Source organism: Centruroides vittatus, unplaced genomic scaffold, assembly GCF_030686945.1.
Source record: "Centruroides vittatus isolate TY-2023 unplaced genomic scaffold, ASM3068694v2 contig_18, whole genome shotgun sequence".
Taxonomy (NCBI): Eukaryota; Metazoa; Arthropoda; class Arachnida; order Scorpiones; family Buthidae; genus Centruroides; species Centruroides vittatus.
The window spans coordinates 6,321,549-6,344,061 of NW_027121101.1; the positions used below are offsets into that span (position 1 = coordinate 6,321,549).

A 22,513-nucleotide genomic window follows, 5' to 3' on the forward strand; every position below is an offset into this window, starting at 1 on the left:
ACTTCATTAATTTTATGATATTTAAGTCTAATTTCTTATAGAAAAATAAATTAAAGAATTTTTATATTAGAAAATATATATAGAAAATAATATTTTAATTTAATAAATAATTTATAAATTTATTTTAATTGGAAATGATTAAATAAAACTAGTTTCTGAATATTTTATTATAAAAATGATTTGAAATTAGTTAATAAATAAGTAATTAGCATAAAAAAACACTAAATTACTGGAGACAAACACTCATAAAAATTTTTAAAATTAATATTAAATTTACTTTATTATTTTATCATTATAAATAGTTTGACATTTAATTCTAATAACAAATAAAATTCGATCGTATTTTATTTGTTCTATTGTAACGTTATAAAATATATTTATACAGCATAACAGCTTGATAGGGGAAGGAAAAACAAAATCAAGATAAAAATTTGTTCTTTAATTTTTAAACTCAAGAAAGCAGTTTTTCTACAACACAAAAGAGCATTGTTACTCGCTGATGATAGGAAGAAACAAAAAAAAGTCAGTTCATCTTTTATAAATCGTATTAGTACATTCAATAGAAAATAAAAATAAAAAAATACTCTTTCTCGCTGAATTTAAAAGAAAAAACTGATTTTTATCACAGAAAATATATTTTTTTCCTTTTATCTTAAAGCCAGAAAATAGAAAAATCAGAATTTTTAATTCGATACTATTGTTAATTTTTAATAAATTCACTTCCTACTTTATTAAATACTTGTTAAATCTTATCTATTTCCAGTATATGTATTTTTAATTTTTTTTCTATAACAATTCGAGATAGGCTCTAAACATATTATTTTAATCTGAGTCTGTGCTATTACAATACGTATAAGAACGTAGATATACCTGGAAAGTTGTCTATAAAATTGAAGTATTTTTTTGGAAGAAAGGTTTGTGTTTGCAGAAACAATTGTTGAGAATTTCCTGGATCGAATCAGTATAGCCTCTTCTGTTAAAATGCAACTGATGTATTCATGTCATTCGCTTTACGTATACAAGATATTGTAGATGTTTCTCTCATATCCCTAGCAAAAGAGGACGAAGGAGAATATCGAAGGGGAAAAAAAAACTCTTTTGGTTGCAAATTAGTTTTTTGCTCGTCACTTCTTTATAGAAGATGGAAACTGCATGCAAACTAGGAATTTGACTCATGTCTGTCCTCAGTAACGTATATGTTTATGGATGTAAGCAAATGTGACGGAGTTGGCTACGGAATAAGTTCTTAACTTCCAAAATTTCGAATACTCTCTCATCACCTGGATAAAATATGTGGATGTAGATTTAAATTCTCAATATCTATGTTCTACCCACTTAAATCTAAAGTGAAATCATTTTTACCCAGATTTTTTTTTTATGTAACCCGATTAAACTATGATAACTACGTAAAAATGTCAATAGGGCTTTTTTATAACTGAATAATAAGTCTAGCAGAACGTGATGCTAAAAATTTTCATATTTAATATTGAAAATTCAAGATGGCTAGCCTCTTTATGTCGGTTTGCATGCAGAATATCCGGCTTAAAATTTATTTTTATTCCCATCGAGTGGTTCTTGTTTGACAAACCACTTGTGATATGTACGTTCTAAATTCTTCAATAGTTTTTTATACTGTTTATTCTGGTTATTTTATAGAATTAAAGAAGAAAGTAATCTATGCTCATATCATACGTCAAGAATTCGAGTGTTCTGAACGTTTTCTACAATTCGTTATCTAATAGCGAAGTAGTAAAGAAATGGACTTTGCTTATCTCTTAAGATAGTTCTAAAAATACTTTTTTTCGATTTTCTACCGAAGTTAAGTTCAATCTTTTTCTTAAAACTGATCGTCGTAACAATAAAAACTGACTCATTTGCTGACTCATCGAGACGTTAGACATTTTCAAAAATTAGATTAGCTATAAATCACCACGTGGAAGTTAAAAAAATAATAATAATAAAATAAAATAAAGTATTTTTCTAAATTTACCGGTTTTTTTTTCTACAAGATTTTTATCCTTTTGAATTAATAGATTAAACATTAGAATAAAATATATGAAAGATAAAATAACAATCGTCACTTGTTAAATACGGCAAATACAATCACAGCACATTGAAAATCATGAAAAAGAAATGAAGTTCTTCGAAAACAATACGTGTTTTTCACTCGCAAAATAAAAAAAAGCTAATTTTTAGGGGAAAAAAACTAAAGTTATAATGTTAACTATCATTTTTTATTGCAAAACTGGAAAAAAATAGTGAGTTCATAGAGAAACCGTCTCCTTTTTTTCCACTTCGACTAAACGATTCGACTAAACCAAAACCAAAAGGAAAAAAAAAAAAAAATTGGAAGATCTGGAAGGTAGCGGAAGCTGATTACAAGTAGTTTTTGCCTATCCGGCCAAACTATTGTGTTTCAATTAAACAGTACATTAAATTTTATGTTAGAATTGATGGTTTTTCTGCTGATAGTAAATGAGAAACATCCAGCTGTAGAATTACCGAAACAATCAATTGTGTTCTACTCCAGAACAGAGTTTCAATCGATTTTACTCTCGGATGTTCCATCAGAGATTTTACATTCAAATTGGATCTCAAGAAATTCCGAAATACTCGGATTACTTGGTAAATTACACAACCTCTTGTAATTATCTCATTTTAATAACACCCTTTTACAAACAGATTTGTAATAGAAGAATATCTACATTTTGGAAATTACTACTTTGAAGATTTGATTTATTCTCGGCAAGTTTTGTTTGCTACCTCTTTTATAGGCAATAAGAAAAATTGTCAATAAAGATCTTGCTGCGTTTTTTCCATGTCACTTTACATACATCGTTTGTTAAGAGTTACATCGTCTGTGAGAGTTAATTCTTATTTTTTTTCTTTTATTAAAAAAAGCTTTGAAGTTCCTGTAATATTTTAATTGTAATTTAACACTAAATTTAACATTCTTTTGCTTACAAGCCCTCATCCGATGAGGACTTTTACGTCGAAAGATGCAAAGAAGATTGAATAAATCTTTCTGATGTTGAGATTTAAAAATATAATTATTTTTGAATATCCTTTATGCCTTATTAATTATAATTCAACTTTTTATGTGTGCATATATAAGTTTCTATTAAGTATTTATAAGATCACGGCCGAAACAAAGTTATCGTCTTTTAAAGTTGAATGAAAGAACTTTATACGAAAAGAATTAAAATAAATAAATGTAAAATTTTTCCTCGAATCCAATAAAAATAACGTTTATAATACTCAATGAAAAAGTAATTTTTGTATGTTAAATCCTATTGAAAAATAAATTTTTATCTTAGAACCCAATGAAAGTAAATTGTTTCCTAGATCTTAAATGAAAGTAATTTTCCCTAACGAAAACAGTTTTAATCTCTTGAATAAAATAGTAGACTCATTAAGAACCTCGTCTAGTCTAAGAATCATTTTCTACAAAGTAAAATTAGAAGTAAATTTAAGTAGAAAGAACGATATCAAAGCTGACATTGTTGAAAATTATCAACAGAATTAATATTGCGCACCTTTAATAACCTGGCGAATGTGAACCGCGCTCCACGCGTGAACTGCAGACGTCGGAGAAAGTCGATGGACGAAATACGTCATCCGGTTCAAAGTGGATGTCACGTGACTGGAAACGTCAATGGAACCAGTGGCCACACCTGACAACAGGTGATTGATTCGGTCGCTACAAAGTAAACTTTCTAATTAAACCTCTAATAGCAGCCACAAACTTAAGTAACCGAACTTAAAGGTGATTTTCTTCTTTCACTTCCTCAGGAATATCAATTTATGTCGCTAAAAGTTAAATCCGTAGAGAGAGGAAGAAAGAGAAAAGTCTGTTCCGCGTATTCTTCACAAAATAATACTTTTCCAGCCTAACAAAAGATAATAGCATTATAACAATCTTTTCTCTATTTTGTTACTAGTACAGGTATTAGATTAGAGGAGGGAAAAAAAGAACAGGAATCTAAACAAAGATCCGGATGGCGCTAACAATTCAAACATTAAATACAAAGAATTAATTGAAAATAAATGAATTTAACGAACTCACCAGGTAGTCGTTCCGTAATTATACGCAAGACGGAACATCATAATTAAAAACCAAAGATTTTTTTTTTCATCTTCGAGAAAAGAAACTCTTTTATGTAAAATAAAACCAAATTGGTTTACGTAACGCGATATTTTAAGTGAACGGAGCACAAAAGATGGGAGAAGACAGAAAAAAATATATATTTTAAAAAAAGCAAAGAAAGACGAGAATTTACTTTTATCGTCTTTAACAATCATTCGTTTAGACATGACTAACATTTGATTTCCATTGACCTCTAATATATTCCGGAACCGACATTTGTGTGTGTGTGTGTGTAGGTGCGTGCGTTTATATGTCTGTGTGTTTTTCTCCCTTTCTTTCTTCACATGTTTCTTACTTCGTCATAATTCCATTTAACTAAAAGCTACTTTTCATTAATAATAATAAAAAAAATATATATCTTTATATCTCCATGTTATTTATTTTTCATTATTCAAAATTGTTATGCATTAAAATTACCATATAAAATCGTTAAAATATATCGTTCGGTTAAATCTCTTCTCTTCGCCAACAATTTGTTATATAATGTAGTTTTCTATTATTATCTAATAGCATAAAATTTCTAATTTTACATTCGTATATCGCATGTGGAGTAAGAAATATTATAAAATTATTCATTCATCGTATACTTTAATAGTTAAATTAATTTCTTTTATAACGTGTTTCTTATTTGAATATACTCAAACCTCCAACAATAAACGGCGGCCATTTTTATGTTCCAGAGGTTTGACTGTATAAAATTTAGAGAAATTTTAATTGAATTTTACCTAAATATGAAATGGAGTTAGAGTATTTTCTGCAGCTTACGTATCTTGTTTACACGTAATTACTTCCTTTCATATTGCATCGTATAGTTTTGTTATCTCACATTAATTTACTTCTATACCGTAACATTCTTTTTTCTTCAATATCTACTTCTATCACTGCTAATTTAGCGATGTTAAGCACGAAACTTGTAACAATTTTCTCCCGTATTACTCGAGAACAATTTCCTTCTCTTCTCGCTGGCTAACAATTTCCTTCAGTAATAAACATTCTTTTAATTTTGTATAAATTGCTTTCTTAGTCAACAAGTTTTTCCAGTGTCAAATAACTCGTCGATTATCGAAAGGTATCGTATTTTTATAACTATTAATAAATGAAGCGAGTGCTTAGAGAAAACTATGTTTTAATTATACTAATTAAAGCGCGATCTAATTATTCTCTCGCTCTAATGATCATTTATATAATTAAACTGGGTAATTTATTATTCATAATTTATTTCACGTGTCTATTTATATATAGTAGTTAAACTTGCAACTAGACGTTTACAGATAAATGCGTTTGATACAAAATAAATTAATGAATTTTAATATTAATTATTAATATAATTTAGAAAAATATATTTATTTTCGAGATAGTCAACTTGTAAATTATTATTATTCTGTCCCATTTTCTGATTTTGATCATCATCTATTATTCTATTCTCTAAGTCTGTAAAATCCCGAGCTATACTTCCAGTGAATTTCTTAAATTACCTTCTTGGTTTTCAGAATTGTATCCAAGATCTCTTTAATTAACCTCTTAAGAGAGAGGAAGATTAAATTCTGTAATATTGTTTATCTGTTGTGAGCTTTAATTATGTTTTGCTACTAAATAGCCTATGGTAAGTAACTTGCACATTTTCATGCACTCTCTTCTAATTTAACACATATAATGATAATTTACATTGGTGTGAATGTTTTTACTTACTTACACTTTATAATATTATACATTTAAAAGGATATTTATGCTATTCACACGCAAATATATCAAAATTTACCTCTTGATGGATATTTAAACTAACTAATCCATTATATTTTACTAGAAATTTTCATGCATAATGTCTACAGTCGTATTTTATTCTGATAAATTTCATTTATTCGTTGTTCAATCTTGAGTATGTAAAATTTAATCGGGATTAATCTCAATATTTCCTTTTAAGAATAAAATTCTAAACGATAGCACCAGGCAGTCTCTAGTCTATTTTGCATATAGAGACGACATCATTCACTTGTCACTGATGACATTCCATGTTAGACATGTTGCTTCGGGGAGAACATCTGGTGAGCACTTTTCAAATTCTTTAAGAAGCTGACATCAAAAATTTTCGTTGGAACGAGAATTATCAGTAACGAGAAAATGCATTATATTCTAGAATCTCCAAGAATTTTCTGAAAGTATCCAACAACTTTCTATTTCTAAATATAGTTATTTCTTGTAAATCTATTGAACTTGAAAATATATATATAGCGAACCTCTCAATCACTTTTTGAAAAAAAAATTCTGTAAGGAAATTCCACGAAAATATCCAAAGATAATTTATCTACAACTAGATATCACTGGAAAGTACCCATATGTGTCTTTTCCGATAACCTTTATTCGCTTCTTCATTATATTTTACTCGAAAATTTTATAAAGTTTCCATTTAAATTTCTCTTTTTCACTTAAAAAAAGATTTAATCTGTACAAAACAGGGCAAAATTATCTGATAAAACAACAAAACGTGATAATGGAAGCTGTAAAACCGTAAACAGCATCTCGAGTGAAACCGACTTCTAAATAATTGATTCGAAAGTGGAAGTTAGAAAATTGAGCAAGGAGAGGAAACGATTATCTAAAACCGGTTGATGTCATTGCTCTAAAATTTAAATAAATATTTTAAAAAATTACATTTTTATTAATAACAACGTTTGCGTGTCAAGTTTATCGAAGAAAGTATAAATTGCAGCAAAATAATCTGACCAGATGGTGGTCAAGAATCCATTAAGTTTCTTTTACAAATGACCAGCTGACCATTAACCGGGCAGAATCGAGGAACGTACGATCGTTGGCTTAATTACTAGAATATCCAAATAAATCGATATAAAACAAAGTCATCAACACTGGACCAAAATCATTTTGGTAGACATTATCTTAACACCAGATCCCCTAGCATGTACTTTATGTACATAACGCCATCTGTGTACACAATGCATCATTAATACCCATTTCCAACAACTAATCATAGCTTCTGCGTGATTGGGGATCATACGGGATCAGTACTCTCGCCCTATAATCTACACGAAATGTCGTGTTGGACGTCAAAAAAAAAGAAAAAGTTCTTTCATAACTGCAAACATTCCATAAATAAAATCTTGACACTAGGCATTTGCAGAAGGGCCAATCACCCTCGGCGGTGTGAAATGGCTTCAATCAGGTGAGGAACTGAAAGTTAGAAAGCTTTACTGTGGGTTTGCTGTTGTGACAAACGGTTGAAGTAAGGACCCCATCTATCTCCTTAATGTACAGTAGGTTGCTCTCTCGCATTTTTTCACCTGTTGGAGAGGTCATTTAGATGTCTACAAATATACTTTCTCTTACTACAAATGTAGAACGAAAAAAAAACAATCACCTTTTTAATCGAAATCCTTTAAAATAGTCACAGAAAAATTATTTTATACCAGTTTTTAAGCATGTAAGCTATCATTTATAAAACTCGTATAAATTTTAAAACGAATATAAACCTTTGAACAACGGACAATAACGGGAAGATTTTTTTTAAAATGGCCGTTGTTTGGAGGTTATTTTGAATGCATTTTGGTTGAAAAAATGGCCTCTGTTGTTGCGAAATGGCATTTGTTAGAGGTTCAACTGTATACATAAGTTCTAACAAATAGTAAGAGATTTTTAAATAAAGAAAATTTACTTTATAGGATTAGTTTTTTTTTTTCCTTTGACAAAAATATTTTTCGGAGAGTTTTTACTTTATGAGAATTTTCTTTTCTGCGAGATATACAAGGCTTTTACTTGGATTTTTCTTAAAAAAATAATAGAAAGTGGGTTCGCGAATCCAATTTTTATAGACTTAAGACGAAACTCACATAATATTGATTGGTGTAATTGCGTTTATATGACGTGTAGTAATATAATTTAATAGATTATTAAATAATTGGACAAACACACGTCATATTTGAAAAAGTTTTTGAATGTTTCGAGACGTTTCAATCCTCTCGTCCCGTGCACGAATTTTTAGGAATTTTTTTAAGACGTTAATAAATGTATTGATGTTTTAAGGATTTTATTCCTTTTTATAAATATTATTCAATGGTGAGAATATTGTATGGATTTTCTGGCTAATTAAAAATTTAAGAAAACAAGCTTGAAGAATATCATTTAATTCTTTTTTCCACTGAAAAAATAAATCAAGCGTCATCTTTTCAAACTTTAGGATAATTATAAAATAGTAAAAGCAAATTGTATTGCAATATAATTATTAATAATACTGTAATTGCAATCAAAAGATTAAAATAAAATTTCAATAAAAATAAAGTCCAGGTAAGAGAACGAAAAAAAAGAATAAACTTAAAAATAATAAACCGCACAAAATAGAAAATTCGGAACTTCGTAGAAATAACAATCTAATCTGCAATTCAAAGCAGTATTTGCTGATCATTTTCTTACCGAAATGCAAACAAAGGACTGTTTATGTGGTTGAACCGTCCTGCCCGAAGCGAATAAACAAAAGTGGCATCTAGAATGACGTAATAGAAGAAGTCAGAATGGGAGATTAATCTAATTTGTACATCTTAACAGATAATTCGTTGATTTGCCTTCTTCTGGGTTTATTTGTTTTATTCGGAGAAACAAAAATACATAGAAGTAGAATATTTAAGAGAAAGATGCCAAATGATAGCACTAAAAGACTCTTTTAGTTGCTTGAAGTACACAAATACTACTGTCATACTAAACTCAACGTGACATGTAAACATGGAAAATATGATCTGTAATTAAAGTGAATGTTCCCCCTTCTCCCGCTGTTCAGTGGAGCACAGTAATCTCTAGTCTTGGCATAGAGGAACTGGCTGTTTGCAGCTACCAAGGATTACATTTTTCTCACTAATAGCATCACATAAATAATGACACTTTTCTGATGATGTCTGCCTCCTTACTCTTCTGTTTATTATTGATATAGCACCAAGTTTATTTTTGCTCTTTTCTAAATGTGATCTTTACTAACAAAAATGATAATCTTTTTTTTATAAGTTGAAGATACCGACAGAATTAAATACGATCACTTATAAATAAATTTTTTCAAACTTTCTAACAATGTAAAAGTATGTGTTTATTGAATTTCTGGAGCTATTATCATCTAGCATTTGCTTCTGTCTTCTTTAAGAGCAATTATTTCTCTAGTTGGGTCATCACAATTTTCCCTTTGGTCATTCGCTCTTTCTTAATTGTATCTACCTCTATGTACTTTCGCATCCTTTTATCGGTTCTTAATATCTCGAGATCACTTATCTTTCAGGTAAATCACCTTTAAAAGTACACATTTCGTTTGTGTTTAATGATTAGCAGACTTTATTAATGAGTATTTTTACTTTATACTGTTCCAGTTAATAGTATAAAATAAACTTCATAAATGTAATTCAGAATTAAAGATTGCTTATCTTTTAATGAAAGCTTAAAATTCAGCAAATTTAATAGCCTCTTTGTGTATTTACTATATCAGCGTAATCATTAAATTTCTTATTTACTTTTAATGCATCTTAATATCTTACTTATCCCAAAAAGTCACTAGAATTTATTTAACCTTAATGGTCACTTAGTACTTTCTTGGCCATAGTGAGTGCTTAGCACTTACTGCTAGTACCTAATTTAGCTCTAATGGCCACTTAGCGTAGTGACTTTTTAACACTACCAGCTGCTCTCTTCTGAAAGCCAAAAGAAACGAAAACCAATGAATAATATTTTGCATTTTAATCGATGTTCAAACAAGGCAGCGGTGAAGTTAAACAAACTACAGTAAACCCGAATTGTGAGTGTTATACGATATACCCACTCCCTTTTGTAGTGCCTCAATAGCGACAAGTGACGAATTAACCCTTTATATGGACATTATCATGACCGATTGTGACAGGGCCTGACCCTGTCAACAGCTGTGTCCCATCACTAACAAAGCAGATGCTGCAGCGACTTCCAGCTGAGTCATCTCCAAGGAAAACAGAAGCAGGAAAAAAAGCCTGTCTCTGCACTCGGGCCAATTCATGCAGGACTATTTAATATTATTAGCGCAGTAAGGGACTCAAGGGGTTTTTGTCCTTATTGATTTAGTTATTCATAACTAAGCTCGATTTAGCTTTACCCGTTGTCTCCCTCCTTTTATATTCAATTTACTCACTTTCCCTTCTCGGTTTAGTTGACTGCTAAAGGCACAGAGCAGTTCAGTCATTTACTGCTTTTTGTGTATCGCTTAGTGATGCATTGCATCTAATTCAACTCATTATATTTGATTTTTGCCATTGATGAGCTATCATCGACACGCCCCTTTCAGTTCGATGGTGTAACCCCTTTTTGTGTGTGTCAGCCACCCCTTTTTCGGACACCCTGCAAATGTATTGAAAGGGAAAGGATGCCTGGTGCGCTAATGGAACTCCCTTTACTTCACCGTTGAGTTTGTCCTGCAAAACTGCAGCCTGTAACGTATGAGGTGTGTTTGTTGAATCTGTCAAGGAAGGCATTTATTAGAGATGAAGGCAACATGTATTTTGTAGCTCCCTTCGTTTTTCTTTCCTCTGTTACATTTATATCAATAAATTAGACTTTTTCGGATTTATAAAATAAGTTACTTGCTGGATTCTAGAAAAGGAAAATAAGAATGATTTTCTATTTAGGAAAATTTAAATTTTCCTTTCCACATGAACTGCAACAAACTTAGCAATGCATTTCTGCTTTACTTTGATATGTTTGCCGTACGAATACCAAATACAAGTCCCTTGAAATGCAAATTACACGGAAGATTGTCCCTTCAGACTGACCTAGACATACCACTTTAATTTTCAAAATGCAAAAGTTGAGGATCTAGTCGAGAATTCACAAGGTAATGTGAATTTTTTTGCTACCATAATCAATTATTTATGTCACCATCGACTTAAGAAGACGACAGCGCAATTTCTCAGCTTTCGAGTTTTGAGATACCTTGCTGGAGCCTCACTAATTAATCAGATAGGTACGCATCGAGAACGAGAGGCCTCATAGTTTTTCTTTTTTTTTCCTCCTTTTCTCTTCCTGACTGCGAAGCAAGAATCGGAGCAACAATAAATATATTTAAAATAAACGTTAATATCTTTCAAATTTCCCGACAGGGTACTGATTGTTCTCTTGCAGGGCAGATGTTGGACAAGTCAAAGTTAGAAAAGAATATGTCACGTACAATCCCCGAAGACGTTAGTTCCTCTTTTAGAAATCATTCCTGTAGAAATAATCCGTCTGCTTTATAACAATTGAATAGGAAATGCCTAAAGCAGTACTCAGCGTTGAAATAATTGATAAATACGACAGATGTCATCCACTTCACCCTGCAGTCAGCTGATTTTTATTGGCCTACACACGTGACTATATACCGTTCATGTTGACCCGACCGATAAGGACAAACAGAATGGCGCATGTGACAAATAGCATGCTATTTCTTCACAGCGTTGCTTGTGACAAGTCAAATTGCTTATGATCCTCTTAAGTGATAAAACGCGAATCTAGATGATGCCGATAACCCGATACTGATATTTATTGAAGACTGCATCTTTACCTATCACTTAAGAATCAATGGGGTGTGGAAGGTATGCTAATTTTACGTTACCGAAGCTATTTAATGAGCTCGATACTGCTTTGATCTGCTTAATGATAAAATACCACTATCGCTTAGAATAGCCTCGGGGTATTTTGCACAATCTCGTAATCGAAGCTGCTTTATTAAAGGAGAATACTCGTTATGCACGAGACTGGTCCTTGCTACCGATACTGATAAAAGAACGTAGAACTTCTTTAATTAATTTTAACTTAATTTTTTTTAAATGCTGCATTAAAAATATAGTTTTCGTGCAAATAATTTTAATAATAAAATTTTCCTCGCTTTGAAAGTTATTATGTAAAATTAAGAAAATTCTCTTAATAAATTTGCAAGAGATAATTAATATGTATTTAAATATATTAATATTGAGTGAAAAATCATATATGTATCGATGCAACATCCAACAGCTAATATAAACTGACAGTTTATATTAAAAAATTGCAAGTAATAATTTTAACACGACACATGCCGACACAACTCGATAAAGTTCAGTGGCAATATTGATCATATATGACGTCATGAATAACCAAGAAAGAGAATTCAGAGTTATTATTAGTGTTATAGTTAGCATTTCTTCCACTAGAGGGCAGACAGGTGAGTGGCCGACAGCACCGCATCTATCAAATAAGAACAAACCAGCAGGCAATAAACTGCATAACAGCAGCTGTGGGCCAAAACGTATTTACATCCCCCAATAAGTAACCCTTCATACCGATGAACTCTTTTATTTTAACTACCAAATATCTTCTCCATCTCTCCTATAGGCAATTTCGGAATTTATCGTCCCTTAGTTAATTGCTACCTTTAAAAATAATACACGCCGAAACAATATCTCGCAATCTACCCTTGATTACGTAAAAGCATTATTACGGGAAATATAATAAAGCATAGCGTAAAACGCTCCCGCGTTTAAGGCAAAAAGCGAAACACAATTGGATTACTGCAATATTAACGAATTTAAAAAGATGCTAATCAATAAAATAGCACGGCTCCATTCACGTTCGAAGCAGGAGAGACTTTTTCACTCCTCCAAACAATATTTTTTAAAGAAGAATTATTAGTAAAATAATTTTAAAATCTTGCAAAAATTCCCGCGGACTGCCAGCGGAGTAGTGGCGGCCGCAGCCCACACGTTCGACGATGTGGTTTGAGCTACCAACCAAATAAACCCGATAGCTCGAGGTACACCTGCTACAGCGAATAAAGAGGAAGCGACTCACCTTGCTTATATGTTAATAGTCCATGAAATCCGAGCAGATAATTAAGAAAAGTGTAACATATATCCAAAGAGCATTGAGTTAGCGAATGCTTTGACGGAGCGGCACCTGCTTTGCTAGTGGCTCAGCCCACATGGCCGGAGATAACTGACTGGGACGTGGAGTTGCACGACTGCGCTATGAGGTGTGTTTGCGTTCTTACGTCTTGCGCATAACTTGCTATGACCTGACAGATATAACATAATTTTAACTTTTTAATATTCCCTATTATCTTCTTCTATGCGGATGATAATAATTTTCGTGCCACACTTAATTACCGAAAGATGCCACTCTATAAAGAATTCTTCAATAATGTCGCCACGATATAAATAATAGCCAAAGATGTATGACTCAGTGGAAGAAAAGAATTCCAATTTCAATCCTATGCAACAACCAAATTGCTAAAACTCCTTAGCGTTAGAAAATGGCAACGGTTAATAAACTGGTAACAGCGAATATTTCTGATTTGCAGGAATATATTTTTTGTCAAAGGACTAATTAACTATGGGATTACAGAAAATGGGCATTTAAAGAATATATGAGGAAAGAAGTTGAAACAAACCAGTTACTCGAGAACACCATCATGTCTAGCACGCAATCAATGAAGGCTGGACGGCTGATTAGATCTTAACTTAATTATCAGACTCCTTATACGGTAAGGGGGTAGTAGCTTATCTGTACAGTCAATACTGTTTGTTTTGCCAAAGCTGCCACCAATATAATGATTTCTACGAGGAAGAAAAAGAAAGAAAGAAAAAAAAAACTACGAAAAATTTACAAGGGCAACCCTCTCAATTTAGTTTAAGACTTGACACAGTCTCTAATTATCGATTCGGCAAAGAAAATAATTTTAAGTTATTTATTATCCTATCTTAATAAGTGAGATAGATAATAAATTTAAACAGAAAGGCATATGGTAATATTAATAATTAAATAAAGGTAATAAATCATACAGATGTATATTCAATTTGAAAGATCAAAAAGTCATTTCCTCTTCAATTCTCGGCATTCTTTTTGGATAGTTGAAGCAGTAAAGAACCTGCCTGTCAACGTAAACTATAAAGTATAGAGTCAGTCCTGCCTGTCTCTAGGATCAAGCAAGGGGGAAGTAAAATCAATACGAAGATATATTCCAAAGCGTAGAGAACAAGGGAACTTACCTTATCTAAGACACACGTGTTCACTTCTACATGGACGATAAGATTTTAATGGAGTGTTTTCTATATGCGTAAAAGGTTTATGTTTTTATTACACTTTTCTGATGACTAAAGACATTGAAAAGTCTTTGATTGTTTTTAATTTATAAGTCGGACCGAACTGTTGAGTAATTTCGGCTCTTTTTTAAAATCATGGCGACTTTCCGGAGACACCGAAATTGAATTTCTTTTTCTTCTTTTCCCCGAAACGTTGGCAATTTTTTGCAATGTCGAAAGACATTATCATAAATTGAAAATTAAGGGGAAAAAATCTTGTTTTACATATATCAAAAATATAAGAAATCTTTAAAGTTACTGAATATACAAAGTTTCAACGCAATGGTGCATACCAGAACGGAACAATGGAATTCGAAATTCGTACTTCACGAATTTAAGCCTATAGAAACGGAGGTAATCGTTTCTCGTTCACTAGACAGCTTATTAAAGCTAGTTACTCTACCGGAGATTATGATAACGTAGTGGAAGTACGGAAAATCTAACTGGTAACATAGTCGTTATTACGCACCTTGTAATTTGAGCCGGTCATATAGTCAGAACATCTGTCAGGGATGGACATTGTTATCACTGAAGCCCGAGTGAAATCGCACAGGAATTAAACTTGTATATACATAGTGGTATACATATCCACAGGGTTTACTTAGGGTACCTATTAAAGTGTAGATTAGGTGATTAAGTTTTGCGGCTTTCCGCGCTTCCAAGGCATAATAAATCGATAGCCCACCAACTACTATGCCGCTTCTCTCAATTTCAAAACAAATTTAAACTAGTAGATTAATTTAGAAATTTTTAAATTGAGAATGGGGTTTATTCACGAACGGCATGATTTATTTTCTACTCCCATCGCCCAACTTCGTAACTAGCATTTACTATAATCAATATCAGCGACTAATATTAAATTATAACTTACACTGATTAAATTTCTGTAGTTATATTAATAATTTTTTCTTTAAGAAAAGAAATAAAATAAATAAATAAATATGGTTAAGGTAGTTTGGTAAAATTTAAAAAAAAAATAAAAAAATAAAATTTCACTCGGAAGTGGCAACATTTAAGAGCAAAGATAAGTTAATAGCTACTGAAAGCGAATAAATTCTTAAGTAAAATGTTATAAAGAATAAAATATTGCAGCATTTATAGCACATAAAGTAAATCAAAACCGTGTAGTATCTTGACCCGAATATCGTTGATATTATACCGCCATCTGGTGCTTAGTTTCGGGATTACAATGGTTAACGCCATCTGTGGAGAGAAAACGGACAACATAAAAGCGGGAACTTTTTTTTACTGAAATGTTTAAAGTAACAATTAAAACAAATATATTTTCGTAAAAGAAAAACTTCCACTTACACAAAATAATAATCGCTTCTACTCACAGATAAAATTGAATAGATGCAACGATAGATAGAATTGAAAGGGAAACGCACTCGTGGAAGTGCGAGGTGCCAACTTACTTAACGTCATTTTTATTGAATGCTCTTAAAAACCCAATAGTTAAGTCGGGTTTACGATTAACTCTAATCGTCGTAGTGGTGTTTATCCATCAAACAGATCGTCCTAAGTCCCTGCAGTGATAAACGTTAACTAGACAATAGCAAGCTGGTTCATTGATAAGGACATTTTGGTCTTTATGTCTCCCCTGCGAGCCATAACTTGTCTTCAAACGGACTAAGTCTGCTTGGCTCTTCTCCCGCGCATCATCACTGTGCTTACCGATCTCTTTTTCTCGTTCGGGTCCGATTTTAACGATTACTTTCTAAAAGTGCGGGTTCAAATATTGTTTAAAGTCTAATTTCCCCACCGATAAAACTGCCGAGGTATTAAACTTCCTCGATCAATTGAAGGGATACTTAAAGCGTACTTTAATACGTTTAAACAGTAATCTTCGGACTTTAAAAAAAAAAAAAAAAAATTTAAACACATTTTACAATCTCTGCAATTATGTAAGCTATAAAGATGAAAGCCTTTGACTTCTTCGTGCTATCGCTCTTCCTATATTCTCTCTCTCTTTCATTATATTTTCCTCACTGTACTTTTATTTACTGGAATATTCAATGGTTACAATACTGGTACATCAAAAATTATTTTATCGCTTAATAGATATTTTGCAAGAGCAAGATCCCTACAGAGTTTCCTCCTGATCATTAAAGGCCCGCTGTTATGATGAAGAAACCTGGAACTTTATTGATTGGATCATAATCAGAACTGCTTGGCTTTTTAAGACAATTCATGAGTGATGAGAAAGGAGAATGCAGACTATTTAAAGACTCTTAGAAATTTTTATATGAACAATATAATGAGTAGATAAATTCGATTTTATAACTTATTTAATGCATAAATTATATATAGTGTAATTTAAAAATTTATACAGGAAATTTTTTATAATAAATATTTTTCTTCAAGCACTTCGCAACAAATACAATAAAAAAAATTTTTTTTAAATAATTTTCTTCTTAAGTATTAAAATTAAGTTAAATATCCCATTATCCGCTTTTTAAAATTATATTTATGCTAATTTTTAAATAAAAAAACTGTTTAATTCGATATTAAACAACTCTCTTTTCTCCTCACATTTATTTTTTGTAACGTTCAACAAGTTTTTTGGTTTAAAATATTAAAAAAAATATCTACATATTGTAATATTCTTTTCTCGTCTGTATGTAGTGCCACTTCGTTACAATCATTTAAATCTCGTTAAAATATAAAAATTCAAAAAATAGAAATGATATATTTACTTAATATTAGAAAAAGTAAGGAAAAATATATTTAATCTTATTTATCTGCTGTACATTGATCCTATAAAAACAATGTTCGGAAGAGAAGAAAAACACTTAAGCTGATAATACTTATAGGCTAACAATACTGTAGGATGGAGCCTCGTAAAAGATATAGTTTTACTGTAAATATCAACACGTAACAAAGCATCTTAAGTGAAAGAAAATCTCAAAGAATCAAAACATGATGATTTGTTAAAAACTACAAAAATTCCTGTTCAATTTAGACTGATCTTCATTAAAAACAGTTGCGTAATACGAAAAGGTGCATCTGTCGCCGGGCTGATATATTAAATTACTTAATTCATGCCTCGGTCTGTTAGGTGGATAATAAGGTAATGACACACTCAAGGTTAATACAAGTGCCAAAGAAGAATTTTTTTTTTTTTTCTCCCGGATAGCTCCGTGGGCGTTTGACGACCTTCAAATGTTTATAGGTTTAAACAAAGCTTTGGAATAAATCGTAATTCGGATGTTTATCTTCGGTTTCAACGAGCTTAAATTAATTTTAGAGGCAATATTGATATTTTCCGACTAATATATCGATGGGGATGGTCACTTTACGAGGAGCAAAATCAAATATAGCTAAACATCCATCATAAACCAGCTGGGCATCCGACTATATCTAGCAAATGTATAATTATACTCACGCCAGCGAACAATGAAAAGCTAGACAGTAATTCAGGGTGGAGTACTTTAGTACTGTAAAGAGAGCCTCATACAATACCCTCAATCTGTGAGTAAAGAATAACTCCGAGACCAGAGGGGTGGAGAAGAGTTGGTATCAGATCTTTGTCAAAGATATTCATTTAACGTGAAATTTCGACCATAAACATTCATTAAAACAAAGATTTGTGTCTTTTGAAAGGGAAAAAAACGGAATAGCAGTTTGTTTCTCGTCCTATCCAATTATCCAACCTTAATTATCTAGAAAGCGACACCAGTTTGCCAAATTTATTATATCATAAGTAACACAAACAGAAATGATATTTTTGTGAAGCCTATATCCAAACAATAATTAAGAGTCCCTTGCCTTCTATTTTATACATTATTCATGTAAAGAAACCGTTAATGCTATATTATTGTACGTAAGGCCAACAGTCCGGTCATTAAGTCAAGTCACAAATCAGACTTTCCGTTAAACCTTTCTGTCTTTTCTTCTCAACATCGTCGGCGGCTTTTCTCATTTTTTTTTAAGGTTCATTATATCTTAGGCTGTAAATGTCCTACTCCGGATAGAAGCCATGTTCTATAAGGTTGAATGCAATTATCATGTGGGGGAAGCCAGACAATGAAGAGAGGGTAAATGGCCAGGCGTGATGTGTTTCATACGTTGTAACATCACGCAGGAAATTGTCAAAATAATTTAATATCACGAATTGAGTTTAGTAAATTGTTATAAGAAATTTATGATGAGAACGGCAATACATTCTTTACATTTTTCTCTTACTCGCAGTAAGCATGGAAAAAATATAGATTTTTTTTAATCCTCTCCTTCGCTCAAAGAAAAATAATAAAATTACTTAATTGCCAGAAACCAAACTCGAAGAAAATATTACCTGTTATCGTCTATAATGCGAAGCATTCCACATGATAGCACATTTTTATATTCCCGGAAGGACTTAGCAGTATGATGATGTAGATGATGATGAACGTGATGATAGGTAGTTAAATACGATGTTGTACGAGATACTTCACTGGGACATGAATCACATTTGTGTTTAGTAGAGTCACATTGGAAGAACTGCACCATTTCTCCAGATAAGTAATGACACGAATTAAATCTAGAAAAAAAAGAAGCTATTTTAAAACGTAAATAGGAACTAAAAATAATTTTAATGTTATTCTAAACATGGGATTGTTCATTTTTCATAAAAGAGGCTTCTCTTCTTTTGAATTACGAGGAGATTTTTTGCAGAGGAAGTTAAAAAGCGGTGGATCTATGAAAAGATTCCCCCGGCTTGGTAAAAGGTAGACATAAATCTCCTAGTCTCCTCTGCCGGCTTCCAATGAATAAGCGGATGTAAAGTTTGATTGTAACTCGCCTGGATAAGGACCAAACTTAGCTCATAAGCTTAATAACAAAACTAATCTAACGCTCTTTTATTCTAGGTGACATTATTACGCGTTTTACTTTTAGGAAAAGGTTACGACCCTCCGAGGACCTCAGTTTACGATTATCAACTCCGTATCTCAATTATACATTCAACCGACTCCTTCTCTCTCATCTATTGAGTTCATTCTTAAGATAACTCTTTAACATTCATCACCAGACCTCTGCAACAATTTCCTATCGCTACTCGGCCACTATGCACACCTGCGATAAACATCTCAATCCTGTTCCCAATATTAAACATCTTTTCCGCTTTCCCGTTTCACCTGCACTGCTTTTGGAAGGCTATACATCTACTTATCTTAACCAAACATCCCTCAATGACAAGTACTAATGATCACGGGGGAGAACGCTGAATGCCGAGAAAGCAAAGACAATTTGACTATCGCTCGCCTCCATCTTAATCTGACACGTGCAGGCAGAAAGTAGCAGATACTAGAACTTATCTACGACCCCTCTCTCTTTCTCTCTCTCTCTCTCGCTCTTTCTGCATCCCTAGTCCCCTCTATCGCATTTACATAACCACAATGCTTTACATAAAATGTATAGGAAACAATGACTCTTTCGATATGCCAGAGCTTCTTTCCATTTCATAAATCTTTCTGCCTTCTTTGATTCCGTCCTACTTAATATGGCAACAAGTTTCGTCTCCCCAACTTTATAATGTATGCGTAGCTATAAAAGAAATGACGGACTACAGGTTTGTGAACTTAAGCCATAATTTGCTGTAGTGGTATTTTTTTCCTACCTTTATGTACATTATTTACCGTGTATTGCAGTGTTATAAAAGAACAAAGCAGTCTTGTGGTTTCCTGCCAGAGAAAATGTGGTGTGGAGAAGGGATAAAACAGCATCAAGGCCATTTTCTGGGATGCAGCCAATAACACCGCAGCCGGGCCTCACCAGGGATTGAAAGTCGTTGAATTATTCTCTTTAATCATAATTAGAGGTTTCCTTTATCTATTAGGGCCCGCTAATGTAGAGATCAGCTACGTTATCTAGCAATAAGTGCCGAATTAAGATTGGTTATTCAATTGAGAGCGGAACTCTTGTAGCTGGAAATATAGAAGATACAAGCATAGTTATAAGAATAAAAAGCTTTTACCTGGTAACCTCGGAACGAGCTCTTAAGATTTCTTCAACTTCCTTGTTCGAATGTTTATTTGGGAGGACAGAAACCATTCGATGTGCAGTGATCACTACGGCTCTAGGATGAGGGGCAGCCAACCAACCCTGGGGACTCACAAAACTCCGACCCTGACGATGCACGTGGGTCGTAGACGGTGGCGCCCTCACAACTTTGCCCACAAAATAATTGACCGAAGTCGTAAATGTAGAGTAAACAATATATGAACAACAGGTGTGAGGTCTTTTCTCTAATAATAAATCTCGTTGAGATACATTTATAACTAAACGTAATTTGGATTTAAGATATCGGAAAATGGCTAATTATTGCCAATTTCAAACTTCCTATCGAGATAATATTTATCAGCTTGGGAAATCTAAAATAGGCAAGGTTGGCCCGGATGTTGAAGAACTGTTTTTTCTTTTTTTATATAATCTTACCTTTAAGTATCTTTTTAGCTAGAAAGGACAAGGTAACAACGAGGTAAAAACACATAAACGAAGTCTGAGGGCAAATTGTGAAGACAGGTTTGCTTAGCCGCCAGACATAACCTTGCTTAGTATATTTTAAATTCTCTGTTTTTTTTTTTTTTTTTTTTTTTTTTAATTAACCTCTGTACGACCCAATGCTGACTTTTGCTGCGAAATAATTACATTTTTAGATATATACATATATTTTTTTTAACTTAAATTGACGTAAACATCAAACGAAGCTCCCGTTTAGCGCTATTGAGTTGATAAATTTACTACCAAGTTTGTTTATGCAACATTTAACGATATTCGATATAACCATTTACTTTCTGCATCTGTCACTTACGTACTCGACTACTTTATTACACTGAGGAGGACCTCTATTTTCAGATTTTAATTTTTGTAATTATGAATCACATTTTTAACAAAGTAAAGTATAAACTAGGGGTATGGTAAGAATCCCCGAGGGGTAATCTTTATAGTATACAACTAACTAAGGGGTTGGAATACCGTGACATTCGGCATGATTTACATGAAATCAACGAATGAATCACCTCGACAACATTTGTGCTTGTGCATGTTGCTTTACTCGCATTCGCCCGGTTAGTTTTATTGCATTATATCTCAAAGTAGATCCGCCCCGAATTATAACATCCACAGGTTTGTCGTAGTTGACTCACCTCCCAATAATTTCCATCGTCTCCAGGGATAATAAGGATTATCGAAAATCTAACACGTCCTGAAAAACGTAAATAACTGTTTACGAGCTTGTTTTTTCCTTTTAAAAAAATCTATGTTGAGTCCTAATTTTGAAAGTCGATAATTACTTTACAGATGTCTCTTCTTAAAGCATGATTAATTAGAAGAATTAATTTCGTGAAGAGCTACAGCCATTGACCAATGGTGTGTCTGTCCATAAATGACAAACCAGAGGTGTTTAACAAAGTGTAAGAATTGCAGAATTGAATTAGGAGAGCTGTAATTAACTCAAAAACATTCAACAGCTGTTGCCGATTTCATTACTTTCAATCGAATATGAATAGAAATAATTTAATTCCTAAAAAAAACATTTAAAATAACCGACCCTCGTCTCTAAATCTAGATTTTTCGACTCTTCTCTTTTCATAAATATTTATTCGACTTTTAATTTCCCCTACTCAACTGTACTAAAAATATCGAAATTGTTTATTGTCATAATTTTGTTTTTATCCGACAAGAAAGGAAGTTTAATAATTTGAACCCTCGATTCAGAACTTATAAATAATAAAAATAATAATTCTCATTATTGGAAAAAAAAGAATAATAATAATAATAACAAATATATTATTCATTAATTTATCTTTTCTTATGCGTTATTATTAATTTTTAAATATATATTTTTTTCTGTTTATTTTTTTAAACAAAAAGAATCCCGTTAAAAATAATTGCAATAGAATAAAGTATTTTCTTCCTTCAAATTATCTTTATAAAAATTTTTATAAAGTTATTTTTATGAAAAAGTTTTGTTTACCGGAATTATTTTTATATCTTGTTTCTTTTTTACAAAATAAAAATGACAATTTTATTCATTAGTTTTACTAAAAATAGAAAAAAAAGAAGAAGAAGAGGAAAAAAAGGAAGAAAAACCTTTACATTCTTCAAAAATTTAATATTTCTATTTTATGTTTTTCAGCTTAAATTTTTTAAGTTTCTCCTTTAAGTTAAAAAGTTACAGAAAATTTCAAAATTCGGCTGTGTATTTAATAATTTAAACAAATAAAAATATAAAATGAAAAACCCGAACAATAAAAAAAAAAGAAAAGGAAAAAAGCCATACCTGATAAGAAAG

The 22,513-nt window shown here is 31.8% G+C and overlaps 1 protein-coding gene across 1 annotated transcript in view; it reads right to left on the reverse strand.

Annotated features, from left to right (window-relative positions):
• The window catches only part of LOC136969607 (kinesin-like protein CG14535), an 82,134-nt gene extending 61,749 nt beyond the window's left edge, over window positions 1–20,385 (reverse strand). Inside the window, 2 exon segments of the mRNA XM_067263840.1 lie at window positions 18,536–18,760; window positions 20,195–20,385. Of these exon segments, the coding sequence (XP_067119941.1) occupies window positions 18,536–18,760; window positions 20,195–20,271 (302 nt within the window). The 5' untranslated portion in view covers window positions 20,272–20,385.
• Between the last annotated feature and the right edge of the window lie 2,128 nt (window positions 20,386–22,513).